At 56.6% G+C, this 19,324-nt stretch overlaps 1 protein-coding gene across 1 annotated transcript; it reads right to left on the bottom strand.

The window, feature by feature from the left end:
* Positions 1-384: 384 nt before the first annotated feature.
* Positions 385-12,526, bottom strand: LOC110476308 (adhesion G-protein coupled receptor G1). The gene is made up of 14 exons (XM_021541163.2): positions 12,402-12,526; positions 7,168-7,255; positions 6,210-6,665; positions 5,606-5,729; positions 5,377-5,524; positions 5,165-5,293; positions 4,829-4,945; positions 4,226-4,271; positions 3,771-3,871; positions 3,572-3,687; positions 2,319-2,593; positions 1,642-1,753; positions 1,155-1,423; positions 385-1,020 (listed from the first exon to the last, which is right to left on the bottom strand). Exons 2-14 carry the CDS (start codon positions 7,205-7,207, stop codon positions 914-916), a joined length of 2,040 nt encoding a protein of 679 aa, XP_021396838.2. The 5' UTR covers positions 7,208-7,255; positions 12,402-12,526; the 3' UTR covers positions 385-913.
* Positions 12,527-19,324: the final 6,798 nt, after the last annotated feature.

Genomic DNA, 19,324 nt, shown 5'->3' with positions numbered 1-19,324 from the left:
GGGAGATGTGGTGCTGTGTCTGCAAGAGGCACAGCCAGGACAGCCAGATTGGCCCCACAGCCACTGAGGGGATGATTCCTATCCTTTGATGTCTCCCTCTTCAGATCCCTGTCCTCCATCAGCCTCCCTTTCTACTGGGTAGTGACAGTCCCTGGAGACTTCCCAAGCTATGGTACCTCCCTCCATAACCCCAACCCCAACATGGGGGCACCAGGCAGCCAGTGCTCAGCCAGGAGCACCATTATCAGTCCCACTATCCTCAGCAGGATCCTACAGGGTAAAATGCCAGGTCCTGAATCCCCAGAAATGGGATAACCCAGATGAGAGATGGATCCCATCAGAGCACCCACCAATGCACGGAGCAGAGACCCCAGTGAGCCACACTCGGAGAGGAAGAACTTTAATGGGCACAAGTCTGGTGTGCAGGCATGCTCACTGAACTCCTACATCACCCAAAAATAGACATTCAACAAAATAACAAAAATAGATTATTTCAGCTGCCTGAGAGTGTGGCAGGGGCAGAGTCATCCTATCTTCCCTGGAGAAGGACCCTCATGGTGACCATCAGCAAGGGCTGAAAATTGGGCCTTTCCCACCCATCACTACTGGCCTCAGGACATGGGAGGGGACATCCAAAGGCACTGGGGACCCTGCCCCTTCCACTTTTTACAGCCCCCACTGCCCAAGTAAGCATCTCTCCCTCCCTCCTTCCCTCCTGCCCCAAGGGTGCCAAGCCAGTCAGATTAGGAAAATTGGGGAGGGGGCCAGCAGAGGGGGGTGGCTGGCCCCACTGTGGGTCCTGGGGCTCCTCATGGTGCTACAGGGCAAGCACAGTAGCAAAGCAGATGGTGTGGTCCTTCTTGTGGCCATCCTTGGCATGGGGAGCTCTGGCACAGCACGGCCACCACGGGGCTCAGCTGCTGCTGGGCTGCAGCTTGGCACTGTCAGAGCTGCTCTGAGAGTCAGGGGACTTCCTCGCCTGCAGCACCATGGTCCAGTACCAGAGGAAGATGAGGAAACCTGGCAGAGGGGAGAGGAAGCATGGGTGAGCTCCCTTGAGGGACAAACCACAGCTGAGAGAGAACCACCCAGCCTGCCAGAGCTCCTCTTGCACACCATCACCACCCCGTGAAAATCCTGAGTCACAGGCTCACCTTGGAGGGAGTTGATGATGGTGAAGATGTAGAGGGAGACAAGGCAGAACACACCAGAGGTGAAGGAGAAGAAGATCAGTGCCCAGGGGATGCCCAGCAGGATGCTCAGCCCAAAGAGGGCCAGGACGTGCTTGAGCTTGTGACCTTTTTTGTTCTGTCGGAGGATCTCCCGTACCATGGCCCCCAGCATGACCGAGTTAAAGAGGAACACCAGGCTGAAGAAACCCAGGTTCACAGTGTTATGGACCAGGGGGCTCGTGATCCAGCACCTGGAGGGAGGAGAAAGGGCAGAGGGTTACGCTGTGTCCACCCACGGGGGCACAAGGTGGGGCTGGGAGAAGAATAGAAGTGTGGTGCCAGCCCAGCACCCAGGGAAGGGGGATCCCCCTGGCACACAACCCCAGGAAAGCCCCAGGCCATGGTGAAGGTTTAGCCAGCTGACTTTACCTACGACCAGAGACCAGGTAACCCATCTCCCATGACCTACATGGTTGCGTTGGTGGTTCTGCCATCCACGGATTCATAGATGGGAATGGAGACGGGGCCGTAGTTTGCCCAGCTAGCCATGAGGATCGTCATCACGCAGACCAAGGGGAGTCCTGAGTGGACAGAGCAGAGTGAAGTGGCTGCCCTACTCCCTGGCCTTTGGATCTGCTGGAAGGACTTGCTGGCCCTTTCTGCCTGTGCAGAGCACAAGCCAACCTCCCTCCCAAAGGGAAACCAGGGATGGAACACACAGCAAGGGCACCTGGCATAAGCCCCAGCCAGGGAGGGAGCAGTGCTGTGCTGACCCCAGCTGGGACCTCCCAGGGATAGGGATATAGAGCTTTAGGCCATAAAAGATCATAAGATCTTCCTGCATGGCAGAGAAGCATGGGTGCTTCCTGCATCCAGCTCTGGGCTGTCCTGGATGTTTCTTTCAGAAAGAAAGGATCCTACTACAATTTACAGATCCCAAGTGGTGGCTCTCACAGGTCTCCATTTCTGGAAGATCCCCCAGGATGATCCACCCTTGCTTTAGCACCAGCTTCTGCTCTCAGCCTTCAAGTCTCCTTCTCCACCACGGCTCTTGACAGCTGCTCCCCCAACAGCTGGGTCTCCATCCCCATCCCAGCATCATATCCAGTGGGAAAGGCCTGCCCAAGTGCCCTCAGGGTGTCTCACCCCAGCCAACGAGGCAGAGCTTGAGGAGGAAGTGGTCATGGTAGGCGTTGAAGACTTCGATCACCAGCCGGTAGAGGTTGTAGCCCTCAATGCCCATCCAGATGAGGCAGCTCAGGAGTGAAAAGTGCAGAAACAGCCCCCCAGCTCTGCAGATGGCCTCGCTGCTGCTGGCAGCCAAGTGCTCGGAGATGAGGAAGGTGACGTCCAGGAGGAAGATGGCGGCCAGCAGGTTCATGTGGATGTGCATGCTCGTGATCTGGTCTCGCTGTTTGCTTCTGGAGAATCAAAGGGAGCAGAACTCACCACCGTGCCTGGCCAGCACCAGTGGTGCCCACAACACCCCACAGCCCTGCATGGGGCAGCTTGCCCCACAGAAGAGCAAGGAGACCCTTTGGTAGTGCCAGGGACTGAGACCAACCCCACAGGTGGGACCACCCATCCCACGTGCAGATCCAGCCCCCTGCAGCTGACCCTGCATCGAAGATGCTCAGAGGGATGAAGAACTTTTCCTGTGGAGATGGGCTGAGTGAGTTTGGGTTGTGCAGCCTGGAGAAGGCTCCAGGGAGACCTTAAAGCACCTTCCAGTGCCTAAAGAGAGCTGGAAAGGGACTTTGAAAAAGGGCATGGAGTGACAGGACAAGGGGGAATGGCTTCAATCTGAGGGCAGGTTTAGTTTAGATGTTCAGAAGAAATTCTTCCCTGTGAGGGTGGTGAGGCCCTGGAACAGGTTGGCAAAAGAAGTTCTAGGGATGCCCCATCCCTGGAATTGTTCAAGGCCAGATTGCATGGAGTTCTGAGCAAGCTGGTACAGTGGAAGTTGTCCCTGCCATGGCAGGGGGTTTGGAAATGAATGATCTTTCAGTCCTTTCCAATCCAAACCATTCTATATTTTTATGATTCAAAGATTTCAGGTCTGAATCATCCACCTAGGAACAGTGACATGACTCAGGAGAAGACACTCATGTTCTCCTCCAGGTCCTTGAAAAGACCTTTGCAGACTTCTACTTGCTGTATCCATAACAAGCAAGAAGATTTCCCGAAATCATTGAAAAGAGCTGGTGTTTCTGAGCACTCTGCAGGAGACCTGACCAAGAGGGTGGATCCTGGACAGAACTCTGCTTTCTTCAAACAAGGCTCCTTCATGATGCTTCTATCCAGGCCACCAAGTGCTTGTGGAGCTTGTGGCCACCCAGGGGTTCATGGCCAGGGACAGGACACAGACAGGGAGCGTGGGGTGAACCATCAGACTGTACCTGAAGTAGAGGAAGAAGATGGTGCAAATGGATGCCAAAGCCGAGATCAGGCAGCCAATGTAGGTTATGATACTGAGGTAATTCCTGTGCACAGAGGTGATCTCTGGAGAGGATACCTGAGGAGGAGGAGGAATGAGAGATGGTGAGGAAGAGCACCACTGGGAATTATGTGAGGGATCTGAGGGAAGGTGCTACCCACCATGAGCACAGCAAAGTAGGTGAGGTGGTTGCACCTGCACTCTGTGTGGCTGCTCCCTGTCACTGTGGTGCACCCATAGCTGTCCCAGCTCCCAGAACTGGCTGTGCAAGAGAAAGGGAAAGCACCTGGTGAGCAGCAGGAACCTCTGCCATGGGCTAGAGGATCTTCAGGGCAAGGTGTCCATTGAAAGAGGGAGAACAAGAGTGGGGGGTTCCAGCTTGTCCCAGGCCAAGCACACGTACTCAAATAGCCCCCTCAGCTCAGGAACCCATCCCTAGGGAAGGGGAAAGCTCTGGGGCTAGCTCTGGAGGGAAAAAACTGACACCAGCCCCGTGGGAATGGCTTACAGAGATGCAGCAAGGAAGGAAGGTGCAGAGCAGCCTTCACCCTGCTGGTGGGGCTGTGGTACCTGGGGAAAAGGGCCTGACTTCACACCCGAGGGCAGGGCCACTCACCAGAGGTGTCCTCCTGCCAGAAGACACACAGTGGGGTCACGTTCCTCTGCAACGACAAAACCACAGGCCCTGCTCAGGATGCAGCTGGGGGTTTGCTGCCTGCCCAGCACTTTTGATAGGGGACAACACGGGGCAGAGACAAGATGGTCTCAGGAGACAAGCTATGGCTTGGATAAACCAGACTGCCCCAATGATGGGAGTGGCTCCAGGCAGAGACCACTCCGTTAACAACTGATGGAGCAGATACCTCCTTCCACATCCTCTTTCCCAAACAAAGGGTTCAGCTTTGAGCAGGAACCTGACAGAGCCATGAATGAGCCAAGGGCCTACTAACACAGTGTGCTACAGCCTTGGTGACAGTACAGGATGTGACACATCTACCATGAGGCATCTCCTGGAGAGGGGAAGGCAGTGCCACCACTACTGCACACAGTCAAGCCATGATTATGATACAGCCCCAGAAGCCACAGCAGACCCTGCACAGGCTGGCCATGGGCATGGACCTGCTGGATTGTGACCCCACCCTAAGCTGGCAGGGGCTGAGCCCTCCTCCTCCCTCCATTCCTGCTGGGATCAGGTTCTCTGAGGCTGTTTCCCACCTACCGGCAGCTGGTCATAGAAGAAAGTGAGGACCACTGGGTCGGAGAGGTTGGCCACCACTGTGTCCACTAGGGAGATGCTGACTACCTTGTCACCCAGGACATGGCTGCTGTTTTCATCCTGTTGGAGAAGAGGAGGCAGAGGCAGTCTGGGAAGGGAGAGCAGCCAGATGTGAAGCAGAGGAGAGCGCCCAAGAAGAAGATCCCGTGACTTTACCCAACAAGCTTGTAGCTCATCTTTGAAGCATCTTCTCCCAGTGAGCACCAGGGCCCTGGTCTGGTGGCACCCCTGCAGCCCAGTACCCCGGGACACCCAGCATGCCATTCACGTGGGCCTTACCTGGAACATGGTCTGCCTGTTGATGTCCATGAGGAGCACCCTGTGCTCCACCACCTCCTCCCTCTCCTCCACCATCATGAACAGGCTGCTTGGCAGGTCCACCGTGAATCTCTGGACCTCTCCACTCTCCTGCCAAGAAAAATTCATCAGGAAAGAGGTTGAGAGAGAGCATGATGGGGCAAGAGCACTAGGGCAGACTTTCCAGGACCCACCTCTCTCTGGGAAGCAAAGGTCAGGTGCTGAGGAGCTGGGCTGGGCTGGACCCTCAGGACGGTCGCGTGCACAGTGGCCTCCCCAAAGGTCTGGTTCTGCCCTTCCAGCTCCACCTTGGCCAGCATCTTCTCCAGCAACCCAAGTTTGCTGTTGGGGAAGGGGCACAGTGAGCTGGATGCAGTGGACATGTGTTGGCAGCAGCAGGAATGGGGCGGGCTGGGCACTCACCGCCGGAGCCTCTGCCGCTCCGTGGCTCCCGTGGCTGCAGCCAGGGGCTGGGCAATGAGGTTGTCCAAGGCAGTGATCTCCTTCTCCACATCCTGCTTCCAGACAGGCATGCTCCCTGGAGAGGCTGGTGGAAAGCAAATGCCATGAAATCATGGGCAGAATTGGCTTCCCTATGCCCCAAACTAACTGGCAGAGCCCTGGTGGAAACAGAAAGCAAGGGCTTCAAGGTGATCCCAAGCTGGGAAAGCTGATAGTGACTCCAACCCACAGGGCTTTCCTGCCACCCACAACTCAGCTCCCACTGAGGCCATGTGGACCTCATGGTGTAGACTGGACCCTGAGAAACCACTGCAAAGTCCTCAATTTTCTAGGATTTTAGGCAGCATTTTGAAAATCTCCACCTTTAGGGATGCTGGGTACCAGGCTTTTCTTTGGGCTGTTTCAAGAAACCTACATCCCCTTCAATCACCCTTCAGCTATCTTCGTATCTCCAGGCTAAACCATTCACTGGGAAACAACCAGTGTGCTCTGATGATGACTAGGGACCAGGCTGGGGATTAAACAACCTTCTAATTTCCTTAAAATGGTATTAAATTGCATTTACCAGGAAAGACGTAAAGAGCTTTAGCAGCCAGGGAGGTGTTCTTCCCGCCCTTTATAATATAGGACACATTGAAGATATTGGCTCTGGTTCTTTTAATCTTCTGATTCTCCTGTCCCAGGGAGATGCTGCTGGGTGGATTCCCACCCAGGGAGATGTTGCTGGGTGGGTTCCCACCCAGGGAGATGCTGTTCTTGCCGTACACGAGCCGCAGGGTCCTGTTGGACTCAAACCAGAAGATGCAGAAGCGGTACCTGCCCAAGGTGCGGGCCAAGCTGTACTTGCTTTGAAAATTTCCCCTGTTTGGCACAACAGGCCCTTTTATTATCAGTGCCTGGGCCGTGTTCTCGATGGAGATGTTGGTGGGGCTGTACTGGTAGATGACAGAGCTCTCCTGGGTCTGGTTTCGGTCGCCACAGAAACGAAAATCCTCTTCCCTGTGGCCATTGGCTCCCACCCCTGCATTGTACAAGCGCAGAGACAGCGGATCAGCTGCAGGGACAGCCAGCCCTGCAAACACTGCAGCCCTGTAGCAGCTGTCACACGTGGCATGCCAGGCTCTCCACCCCAGTTATCCCAGCCCTGTCCCACAGGCTGAGTGACACCAGCCATGTCTCCAATGTCACAGCCATGCTGCACGGATCTGCTAGGGCCCTTTGGGCAGCAGGACCTCCTGTCTTTCAGGGTCACTCTCTCCCTTGTGCCACCACCCACAGCAGCAGACACTGGAAGAGGACCTGTCCATTCCCAGAAGGGATGGATGGAGGCCATCTCCTTTCCCTGGAAAGGACCCATTCTGCCCAAGAGAACCACCAGAGGCACATCATCCTATGAGATGTTTTACTTTTGTGGAAGCTTTGGTTGCAAACATCTCATGATATCCCCCAGCCAATGTTTTGGTGCTGTCAGTTACTCCCAGCAGCCCAAACCCAGCTCAGCACTCCAAGGCTGGACAGTCTACCTTGGTGGAAGAAGAGAAGGAGCAGGAAGAGGACCTTCATCCCGGGCAGATCTCTGCTTTGGCTTGGCCTTCAAGGACACAGCAGAGCCTGAAAGGGTACAAAGGGAAGGGGCAACATGAGTATTTGAGTATCCCCTCTGCCATGGGGACAGGGATGGAGAGCAAAGGCTGTGCAAGTGGGACACCAGCTGGTGTCACAGGCAGCTCCCTGTTGCCTCTGCCTCCAGGAGGAGCCAGGACCACTGGGAATCCAAGCTGGCTGTGGGCTGGAAGGATGGCAGAGGTTGGAAGGATGGCAGAGGCTGGAAGGATGGCAGAGGTTGGAAGGATGGCAGAGGCTGGAAGGATGGCAGAGGTTGGAAGGATGGGAGAGGTTGGAAGGATGGCAGAGGCTGGGAGCCCCTGAGCTCTTAGCATGGAGAGGGTGCCCCACCACTCCAACCAAAGGAGGGGTTCCCTCTTCCTCTCTCAGCTCCACATCTCAGTTAACGCCCTGACTTATTATCATAAATGACAGGAACAGAAGGAAACTGTGGTTTCCTAATTCGCCAGCCCTGAAATTATTTTATTGGATGCTTTCAGCTCCTGCAGATTAGCTGAGGAGCTGGGCACATTGCAAACCACTCCATCATTTCAGCCTGCAGAAACAGGCTCTCCCAGGCACATCCTGGCAACACCAGCACAGCAGCCATGGTTGCCCAAATCTGCTGCTCACAACCAGCTGGGCCACATCCTGCACAGCCCCTCTGCCCACCAGCCTTTCATTTGTCTTTTCATGAGAAAGGGCTTCTGTAACCTACACCCAGACCAGCGCTGAGCACCCTCAAGTGCTGCCACACCCCTGCGCTCACCCAGCCACAGCCTTTGCAGATACAGCCTTTTTGCTGTGCTTTCTGCCTGCCCAAGGCCACACGTTGACCAAGTGTCACCTCCTCCTCACCCTGCTGTCACTTCAACCGTGGGACGCACCCTGCCAGGGTCTGGCAACCAGCAGAAGCCCCCACAGAGTGGGACAGCATTGGTGGGGGCTGCCAGAGCAGCTGGCCCAGCCCAACACTTGTCAATGCCCGAAGCGAAGCCAGCAGCGTTGGCCACTGCTGCACGCCACCCCTGCACTGCTCTCAAACACCCCTCAAAACCCACCAAGCGGTCAAGTCCTGCTTTGTTTGCTGTGCCGGGGCACCAACCAGCATCACCTGCAAAGGCTTATGAGCGCTCCCAGATGCTCAAGGGTCATCAGATGTTTAACAATTCCTTTGCGGATTTCCCTCACCAGCACAGGCTTTGTCTGGAAGTTTCTCAAGCCAGAACAGATCCTGCACGGGTGTACAGCCCACTCTGCATCCTTCCCCATCTGTTTCTTGCAGTAATTTATCATCAGAAGAGGGGGCTTCAGGTTATTAATTAACCTGCTGCCGTGGCTGTAACTAAGTGACACTAACGAGGACTCCCAGTGTGAACTGGAAGGGTATGGCACAGGCATGGCTTGGCAGCAGTAAATGGATTTCGATGGGGCTGGCACCCCAGTGCCTTACCACACACTTAGGAATCTTGCATATATATCAAAAAAACACAGACCTGGGTGGCAAAATGCTGTTGGTGATGGAAAACACCTGGATTACTTAAAAGCAATGGAGCTTCATGTGAATACCAACCATGTTGAGGCAGCACAGAGCTGGCAAGCCAATAAAGCATCGCCTCTGGATGGGGAATGCTGAATCCTAATGAGGCTTCAGCCCAGCCCACTGTGCTGACATCTTTAAGGTTTTATTGGGATGGTTGGAGGAGAGGATCAGCTCCTTTCAGCCATTACTCAACTGGGACCAGAAATCCCTGTGGGAAAGAGGGTGGGGGAGCCGGTATTTCCCCTCCGAGCCCTGTACAGTCCCGCTCACCCCAACTCTGATTGCCATTTCCTGAGCTAAACAATAGCAAGAGAAAATCCCCTGAAAATGGTTTCACAGTGAGAAAACACAGCTTCCATCCACGCTGGCAATGAGCACAGCAAAGGTAGCCGGATGGGCTGAGTTCTCGTCAGGGCTGAATCCTGCCTCGTCATCTCCCCATACCCACATGGCAGCAGGGAAAAATTCCTGGCTTGGCCTCAAAATCAACCAGATTATGTACAAAGAGGTGGCAGAGACTCTTCCAGGGCTGCACAGCTTGGAGCAGGCTCCCTTATCAGCAGAGAGGCTTATTCCTGGGCACTAATTCTTATCTTCCCATCACCATTAAGATACTGGTCTTGGAAAGAAAAGCCAAAGCATTATATTGAGGCCTCTAAACCTTAGGTGAATGGGGGGAAAAAAGACTAAAAACCCCACAAACAAAAAGCCTGGTGTTTACTTCCACCTTACTGCTTTCTGGGTGACTTGGCAGCACACATTTAAGTTTTTAGAGGTGGCACGTGGCTTTTGGATATGACATTTTTCCCAAGGAGAAGGGAAGATGCTCTGATGACTCAAACAAACACCGGAAGCAGGGAGATCCAGGAGCTTTTATCTGTTTTCCTTCCAGGTCCGTTAGGAAAGTGACGCTCTGTTCCTCGAGATGTGAATGAGTCAAGTTCATCACCGCAGTTGGTTACTCAGGCAGGGACTCAGCAGCATAATGAGGAAGCTGGCACAGAGAGGCAAGCCAGAACGGGCTCCTGGAGATGCAAAACAGCTTTGCACAACCAATCCCTCATCGTAGGGACCAAAAACAAGGTTCCCTGGGTCTGGAACTGTCCAAGGATGGGGGTGCCCCTGCAAAGGGATGCCCCAGTGTCAGTATCTGAGAGCTTCACAAAGTGCCCTTGTCCTTGGGCAGTGGTGCGTGCCCGCAGGGCCAGCCACGCGTTATTCATGGCATTGGCATGTGATTCCCGGCACCGGGGGGCGGCCGGGGCTGACCGGGCGCGTTGGCTCAGGCCCAAGGAGTCGAGGGGCAGCTGCACTGTGCCAGCAGCCTGGCAGTGCCAAGCTGTACCATGGGGTGCCGCAGCTTTTCCCAGGCCGTGGCACTGCACAGAACTCCCAGCACCTTCAAGATGGGTCTTGCCAACAGGATGAAACCAGATCTGATGGTGATTCTCACGGGAAAGATCCCTGCCAGGTCTGTTCTTTGCCAGCCACTGGCAGCCGTCCCTTCCCACAAAGGCCTGGGGAGAACCAAGGGGAGGCTGGCACAGGCGCCTGCCAGTGCCTGGGGCTCCTGAGACAGAGCTTTTTCTTAGAGCTGGGTCTTGACATTCAAATCTTTTTTTTAAATTTCCATTTCCTAAAAAACACCACAAACAGAAGTATTACAGTGAACTAACCCAGCACTTCCTCCAGCGCCAGGGCAACACAACACCTGGTTCGGCAGCATGCGAAGCCTTGTGGCTTCAGCAGCAGCCACACTCACTCTGCAAAGGACCAGGTGCACCTACACTGGACTGAGGCTGACGTGACACAGCGACAATGCAGTGCAAGGACATCTCTGGCCACAGGGATACAGCCAGTTGTCCCTGCCACACACTCCCACCATGCAGTCTTCTTTGAGAGCAACCCTATTTCTCCTCCTGCACATCCCCCTTCCAAACCACTCCTTTGGCTTTCAAGTGGCTCCCAAAACACCCGGTCCACTCCCAGATCTTATCCCCATTGACATGAGCAAGGTCCTCATCACCTGCCTGTTCTGCAGGTGCCAGGGAAGGGGGGTGCAGAGCAGTGCAAAGTAGCTCAGGACCACCCCAAATCAGGTTCCCAGGTATTTGGCACAGAAAACAAGGTGCTGGAGCCTAGTGAGGGCAAAGTCTGCAGCACCCAAGGAGCCAGGTAACAGACTGTGGGCCTCCCAGATTCCTGCCAAACCCCAGCTGTCGGGTGAGCTGATGGGAAAGGAGTTGGTGAGTCCAAGAGCTCCTGAAAAACAGGCGCCAGCAGGCTGTGCCCAGCTGGTCCCGTGCAGACATTGGCACGCTGGGAGACACCCAGCCTGCAGTCTGTAAACCACACAGCCCTGACCCTGCACCCTCGGGTGCCACTGCAAGGTGCAGGCATGGCCTATCTCCGGGATCCCCCGTTCAGGCAGCACACAGTTGCTTGCAAACCTGTTACTCTGCAAATAGCAGCCCCCAGGCCGCAGGATTAAGAGCTGGACTGCAACCAAGTATGCAGCATTTTCAGTCCTTGGCTTAATTCACATGGGAGCTGTGAACCCAGCAAGGGACACGGCAAACCCCACTGTGGCTGCAGTTCCAGGCTCAAAGGATTTGGGTTTTGCCCCCCCCCCCCCCCCCATCTCTGAAACACTCCTGGCTCCCCACTGGTGGTGGAGCTTGGGGGGAGGGGGGGGGTGGGAGGGTTTCTGCAGCCCTCAGACCATGAAATGAGCTTTGGCTGCCTTCCCTCCACAACAGCCATTCGGATTTGCTGCCAGGAGGTTATTCCAGGAGACTTCATTTCAATTCTCCTGCTGGTCTCACTGAGTTTTACTGGTCTCTCTGGAGGGGCAGCACAGACAGTGGGTAGAGAGCACCCCAAGCATCCTGCATCCCATATCCTGCACCGACATGCCAGGACCGGCAGCAGCAAACTGGGATGTTGCAGGAGGAATCCCCCAAAAGGCATTTTAGGGAAGGGAGATCACCCTGTCGAGGCATGCCAGCGATCCCATGGGATGCTGCACCCTCCGCCGAGGAGGAGAGGAAGGAACGGGGTGTGCTGGTGGTTCCCACAAAGTGCCAAGCAATGGCCACACACCGGCCGACGGCCGGGGCTTCGTGGAGCTCATCTCTGCTGCTGGCAGCAGCCCGGAGCAGCCGGTCCGGGACAGCTCGGGAGGCTTTGTGGCTCCACGGCCCAGGAATCCAGCCTGGCTCCGGGGCAGGCGAGTGCGAGTCCCATGGAGCAGGCATGAAGGCTGGTTTCACAGATAACCGGCACCATGGCCACGAACGGAATCCCAGGGCCGTGCCCAGCCGGACACATCACACCCACCGCGGAGCCCCCGCACCGGGACCGGGGTGCTGCTCAAGCCCCCCATAGAGACCCCCCGCTCCATCCCTCCATCCCTCCAGGCTGCTCCCTGCCCGAGCGAGCCGGGGCGCTGCCCGGTGCCCCGCCTGACGCCCACCCTGTCACTCCTGTCCCGCCCGGAGTGCCGCAGCATCCCCTCGGCTCCCGGTGCCGGACCGACGCCCCACGGCGGACACCGGGCTCCCCGATCCTCCCTCGTCCCGGCTCACCCGCTCCCCGTTGTTCCCGTACCTGGAGTCGGAGCGGGCTCGGCTCGGCACCGCCCGGCTCCGCCTGGCTCCGCTCGGCAGGGCTGGCACGGCTCGGCACGGCTCGGCTGGGCTGGCACGGCTCGGCACGGCTCGGCACGGCTCGGCACGGCTCGTCTCAGCACCACACCTCGCAGCCCGCTCGCTCAGCGCGGTGCCCGGAGCAGCGCCCCGCCCCGCCCCGCCGGCGGGCGGTGACTCAGCGGGGCGGTACCGGGACCGAGCCCCCCGCACCGACCCCTCCGAGACCCCCGCGATCTCTGCGGGAGCCGCGGGGTCAGCGCCGCCGCTCACGGCACCTGCCCGGTTCTGCTCGGCCCGGCTCGGTTCGGCTCGGCACGGCACGTCACGGCTCGGCGCCTCGCAGCCCGGCTCGGCTCAGAGCGGTATCCCGGGACCAGCGGCCCCACCCCGTCCCACGGCACGGCACCTGCCCGGCGAGCCCCGGGCCGGCAGCACCGGGGGCACCACGGGGGGCTGCGGGACTCGGCTGGGGACAGCCGGGCGTGCCGCGTCCCGCCGTCCTTCCCTGCGGGCTGGCGGGCGTCCAGCGGCGGGCCGGGCCGGAGGAGCCGGAGCCAGCAGGCTGCACGCCTGACTGCCAACGGGATTAAAAAATAACAATTAATGGGAAAGCAGCCGGGACGGAGTGTCCCGGTGACCCCTGTCCCACTCCCCGCACGGTGTGAGGGAGGAAAGGAGCAGGGCAAGGAGCCCAGATCCAGGAGAGGGATACACGGCACTCCCCTGGAGCAGGTGGGCTGGGATGTGGGGTGTAGAGCCTGGATGTGACCATAGCGGCCCCACCACCCACCCCAAGGCTGGAGATGGGCACGCTGGCCCCCGGTGGGAGCTGCGATTGTCGAGGCAGGGCTGGCGGAGCGGGTATCGCCGCTGCCAGCAGCGCCTGAGCCCAGCCCTTTGTGTGTGCCCCGGGAAACAGCCGCGCTGGAGAAAGCCGAGACGCGGGCAGGGCCGGGGGGAGAGCTCCGGGAAGTGCCCTGAGTAAATAGTTGTTCTTGCAGATATTTTCAATAGCTTGAATGAGACTTTTCTTTCTGCAGGGGGGGGAAGGGTGGAAACAACTTTCCGCCCCAGCCAGAAAGGTGATGGACCTTGATCCACAAGAATTGTGCCACCGCAGGTGCCATGGCTGCTTTGGGATCCCTGGAGCAGAGGACATCCCGCACGTTTGCGTCACCCCAGTGCTCGGTTTAATTTCCACAGTGCTCGGTTTAATTTCCAGCTCCAAGCCCAGTTTCCCTGGCTGCCACGGGACGAGGCTCCCGTGGGAAGCAGCTCACGCGGCCGGACCGTGCCTAAAAGGCCGGACCGTGGCTAACAGAGCTGCCTTTGAAGTCCGGCCGTCCCCACGCCTCGGGGAGCTGGGCGAGCTCAGAAACGCACGCTCCAGCAGCCAGAGCCGCGGGAGCATCGCGGTGAGCCAAGCCTCGCACTGCGGGTCATCCCGACCGGCTCTCTGGGGAAACGCCATAAATCCACCTCCTGGGAATAACTCGGCTAAAACCAGGATTAGGCTCTCCTGGGGAGGGGAATTAGGTGCAGACCCCTCGGACCAGTGAGGAAAGGACTTTTTGCTGCTGTTCGTGGAACAAAGAGTCTTTTGTCTGCATTCCATGCTATCAGGAGTTATTTTTAGGTCAACGCCTGCAGTTGCTGGTGTTGTCGGGATTATCTGTAAATCGACAGACCTTCAAAGACACTGCCTGAGCGCGAAGAGGGAGGAAATCCTTGTGTTGTCTCTTGGAAGGGACATTTGCCCTTGGGCTCAGCCTGATAAGTGTTTATTGCTTGAACTGGGGAATTCCTATGAAAGCCCTACAACTTTTTAAGAGTCCTAAGAGCTCCTAAATCCATTAAAGCTCATAAATATGCTTAAAGTTCCTGAAAGTCCTAAAAGATCCTGAAAGCTCCTAAAGCCCTAAAATGTCCCAAAAACCCTACAACATCATAAAAGCCCTAAAACTCCGTAAGCCCTAAAAGTTCCTGAATATCCTTTAAGTTCCTAAAAGCCCTAAAAATTACTAAAAGCCTTAAGAGTTACTAAACCTCTTATAAGTTCCTAAAATCCCCAAGAGTTCCCAGCAAGCCCTGAAGCTCCCAAAACCCTTTCATTTTATTAAAAGCTCTAAAAGCTCCAAAAGAACCCGAAGACTTCCAAATCCTCTAAAAGCCCTAAATCTTGCTGAAAGCTGCTCAAGGCTCCGGCGGCGGGCGGGAGGGAGCGTGCCAGCAGATCGAGGGGATGGGCAGACTCCGGCAGGAGAGGGCACGTCGCACCGGGCTGCTGCCAAACGAGGGAGACAAGCGTGGGCAGGGGAGCCCTGGTGCCGTCTGCAGCCGAGGGCTGTGCCAGCCCCACTGCCCAGCCGTGCCAGGGTGCCCAGACCCACTCAAAGCCTCTTGGGTGTTGCCAGCAAAATGCCACCATAAACAGGGCTCAGGCCAACCGCGGTGGATGGAGGAGGAGGAGGAGGAGGAAGCAGAAGGGGGCTGGTGGGAGGGCATGTCCCTAGATCTCTCATCCAAATGTGGTGAGCAATGCCAGGACAGCCTTGGGAACCTCGAGGGTGGTGATGCTAGGGGAGTTTCTCAGCTACCTTTGAGGAGCAGCGGGTGCTCCTGCTTCTCCCTTGCTGCTGCCCCACCTCCCTCAGCCTTCCTCCTGGAAAAACATCCGGTGGGGAGGTGGGTCCACCGCTCCCCACATCGGGATTTCTCCCTCAATGATAACAGCGACACAACAGGTGCCAAGGCAGTAAAACCTGAACCCGTAGGCACAGCAGCAAACCCGGATTATTTGTTTAGGCTCGGCTTTGCAAATAAACCCCCGATGATGTCAGGGAAGTCTGGGGGAAAATTGGTCCCTGCGGGTGTCTGCACCAGGTGAGGATGCTCCCATGGGATGCACTAACTAGGCTCATCAGCTCTCCAGCAGACAAGTCCCAAAGGCAGATCCCAAAATGGAGCCAAGGTCTTCTCCAAACCTTCCATTTCCTGTGTGGATTTAGTGTCTTTCCTGGCTGCTTGTTTTCCCAAAATCTGTAGCATTTGCTATAATTCCACAGCTTTGATCCTGAAGCCAAGGCTGCCTCTGAAGCCTGAAGGCACTGTGGTGCCACCAACCTTCCTCTCCTGGGGAGAAAAGATGGCACAACCCCTCCAGCAGCCCAGCCCTGGCCTCCTGCCAGGCAAGGTGCCTAGAAATGGCAGCATTTCTCCTTGAGAAGATTACAGGGCCTGGGCCCTCTCACGCCCATGCCCAGGTGCTGGATGGAGCCAGCCCTGGCACCGTGGCACTGGCGGGGTAGGAAGCTCAATCCCAACCCGTGCTCCTTGGGGGCCTGGGGAGTGCTCCAACCCTGCTCCTGGTGCAGCAGGGTGGGAAAAGGGTGACCCCTGGGCACCAGCAGTGGGCTCAGCTACCCAAGAACCAGTATGTCCCATCAGTCCCCAAAAGGTGTAGCTCCCTGGGGACCACCCAGGGATGCTGTGTTCCCGCTGCCAGGAGGCAACCACCGAGTGATGATTGTTTTCCAAGCGCCACCGGATACCAGCAGCCAGCATGACTCACACTACAAACCCCGAAATCTGCAGATGGGGAGATGTCGCTGTCGAGGCAGGACGGGAATGAGAAGACTGACCAGAAGGCTGCTGAAAGTAAAACTCAGATTTATTCAAAATACACTGCTCTTTCATACAGAGCTTCATGAGGACCAACTCCATTGGTTCTGAAGTGAAAACAGCCCACAGCATTGGTGCAAAGTGCTTGACACACAGTGATAGAACTTAACTATAAACAATGTGAAAAACAAGAGAGATAAAGAATTATTTACATTCTTCTCCAGCTCTTCTGCTTCTGCCTGGCTAGAAACTCTCGTTTCTCTCTTTGGCTGAATCTGAGTCCCACAGGGAGAAAAGGGCACGCAAAGTGCTGGGATGTGACTCTGCCACGGCGGGGCTCATGGAGGAAAGTCGGGCACTTGGCATCCCACCAAACCCGCAGGCCTCTCAGTGAATAGCTGAAATCACCGCCGGAGCGGTGAGCCATGCACAGCTCATCCCCGCGCGGTGACACCGGGGCACCGCGGGGCCCGGGGGCTGCAGGGAGGGGACACAGAGCCCCGGCGGGACGGGCCTTTGTCCGGGATGCCGGCAGCCCTGACGGGAACGCGCGGCGCTGGCTGCCCTTTGTGCCTGGAACAAAGAACAACAGCCAGAGGCTTCCTTCGCTGTCCAGAAGCGGGAAGGAGCCAGAAAGGGAAAGGTCACTGGGCAGAGATGGGCAGTGTGTCCGGTGGCGCTCGGTCCCCTGCACCGGGCCAGAAACGGGCAGCACCGGCTAATGGCACCTCTCTGGCTCACCCTGCAGGTACAAGCGTGGGGACAGATGTGGGGACATCTGGACCCAGATGTCACCACAGGCGGATTTGCCATGCTGCGATGCTGGTCTGCATTCCAGCAGGCAGAGTGAGATGTCCAGCTCCAAAACCTCGGGCATCAAGAGAGGAAAAACCCCGGTAACATTTCCAGGTGATGTCTGGTTTATGCGGATGCACCACGGGCTCAGGGCTGACTCGCTGTCCCCACCTGATGGATTTAGTTCCCACAATTTGTCCTGGCTATTTATTTCCTCAGGCTGGATTGCTTCAACTCCAAAAGTGTTTGTCACCTTGAGGAGTTTTGCTTGGAGTCTGCCTTCCTCAGCGAGAGCGGGAGGAAAGCCGAGTATCAGTTCACTTACTCACTTCCCATCCTCTCCTCCACCCAAACTCGTCTGCCCGATACCAAGACAAAGCCGTGCTCACCCATTTTCCCGCCGCCCCAGGGGTGCAGGTGGGCTCCATCCCTGCGCTGGATTTGGGGCGAGAGGGAGGGCTTCTAGTGTGATGCTGTCGTGAGTGAAAACCCAGGGTGCGGGTGTTTTTGGGATGCCACAGCCTTACAGCCACTCCTGGCACCCTGCAGCCGTGCTGGCACCAAACGGATTTGGGGGATGTAGCCGGAGATCTCCCGCTTTTGTCCGTGCCTTGAGAGATGCGCAGCGGCAGCTCCTCAAGGGGGCTCAGAGGTCCCCTCCCGTTTGTCAGGGGACACGGGCACCGCTCACCGGCACCGCCGCGGTCCCGCATCGCCCCCGGCCGTCCCTGCGCGTTCATAGCCCCGATCTGGGACCATTCCTGCGATCCTTGTGCCATCTAGTGGGACCTGCCCCAACCACACGGAGGGGTGTCCGAGCGGCAGCAGACCCCGGCCAGAGCTCACCCGGCAGCGGAGGAGACCCACACGGGCAATCCGAAAGCGCTTCCGAAGAGAAGCAGTGGTCAGTGCTGGTCGCTAACAGAGAGACCACGGGCAGGGCGCAGTCCCCAGGAGACACAGCCCCCCAGCAGCAGCTCCCACCGCCCAGAGATTCGGCTTTTAGCCCCAGGGCTGTGCCCAGACTGCCCGGGATGCCCGCAGTGCAAGCTGTGCCTGGCATCCTTGCTGTGTCTGCAGGCAGCGCTGTGCCCAGCGTGCCTGGGAAACGTGATGTGCCAGGGATTCTGGGGTGCACAGGGTGCTGATCTCCACTCTCTGTGAAAGGACTCAAGAGATGGAATAAGTTTCTTCAGGGGAATTTTAGTTTGGACATTCAGAAAAGGCTTTTCACAAAGAAGGTGGTCACAGGGACAGGCTCCCTACAGAAGAGGTCATGGCATCAAGCCTGGCAGAGTTAAGGAGCATCTGGACAATGTTCTTAGTCACATGGTTTGCTTTCAGATTTTCCTGCAAGGAGCAGGGACTTCAAACTAAAGATAGTCCAATCCTGTGATACCACAGTTTGATGCCATTGCCAGGATGGAGCCAGCATACTCCATGACATCCCCAGTGACCACAGCACAGCTCTCCAGCAACGTTAGCTGGCGTAGCTGAGGGAACAAAGGTCTTTTTTTTACCCAAAATGGTTAGGTTTGCCCCAAAAGGCTTCATTTTGTGCTTCATTTTGGTTTCTGGGTCCAACTGCAGGGATGTGGCCATGTGCAGAGCTGTGGGGGGCAGGGATGACTGAGCCACACCAGTGCTCATTGTGGGGCAGCAGTGCCACGCTGTGCTTGCCCAGCGCCTGCAGCCACTCGTGCAACATTTCTGGGTCTCAGTTCATGACACAGGGCAACCATCTGCTTCAGTCTGACCTACCCCAAATGGATGCTCCTTGGGAACAGATTTAAGGGGGCCTGCTGGCCACGGCCAGGCTGGAAACCCAGAACTAGAGGAGAAGGGTGCCAGGATGATGATGCTTGGACTAAAGAAGTGGGTCACTGGCCACATCTTTAGGTGATGCACCCCAGACCAAGGAGGTTTGCTATTTGCAAGGGTAAACCCCACGAATCCCAGGATGCTGCAATGCATCCTCGAGCCTGCTGGTGTCACCAAGACACGCATGTCCAAGCAAACAGTACAGACACGCTTGGAAAAAACTTTGCCGGTTTTAGTGCCGGGAGCGGGTTAAATCCGCAACCACGCACCCGCAGCTCTGGCCAAAACGCCTGCAAAATCGCTTCACCGGCTGCAGGAGACGGCGCCGATTCCCCTGGCACAAAACGCTGGGATAGGGGCGTAGGAGAGCAAAGCATCTCTCGCCTCCAGCTTTTTGGGGTTGTTTCCAGCAAAGAAAAAGAAAAAAAAGAAAAGAAAAAAAAAAAGAAAAAAATTCCGATCTTGGAAAGAACACGCACGAGCTTTGCAGTTTTGCTTTGATTTGGTTTTCCCTGCTTCGCTCGATCCTGGGGGAGAAAAAGTTGCTGGTGTCTCATGGCATCGATTCCAATTCCCGCGGAACACAAATCCCGTTTGCCGATTTTTTTTGTCTGAAAGGCATCCAGCAACGGGAAAGAGACGGGG

This window comes from Lonchura striata, chromosome 13 (assembly GCF_046129695.1).
Source record: "Lonchura striata isolate bLonStr1 chromosome 13, bLonStr1.mat, whole genome shotgun sequence".
Classification (NCBI taxonomy): Eukaryota; Metazoa; Chordata; class Aves; order Passeriformes; family Estrildidae; genus Lonchura; species Lonchura striata.
The sequence above is the reverse complement of the archived record's forward strand: the minus strand, read 5'-3'. Positions and strand labels throughout refer to the sequence as shown.

What these genes read in the sequence shown, in the direction of transcription:
- LOC110476308 (XM_021541163.2), bottom strand. Translation starts at nt 7,207, where the DNA reads ATGAAGGTCCTCTTCCTGCTCCTTCTCTTCTTCCACCAAG. An exon ending in GCTCTGCCTCGTTGGCTGGG is followed by an intron (nt 1,754 to 2,318) that starts GTGAGACACCCT and finishes CTGTCCACTCAG; the next exon opens with GACTCCCCTTGGTCTGCGTG. An exon ending in CATCATCAACTCCCTCCAAG is followed by an intron (nt 1,021 to 1,154) that starts GTGAGCCTGTGA and finishes CCCCTCTGCCAG; the next exon opens with GTTTCCTCATCTTCCTCTGG.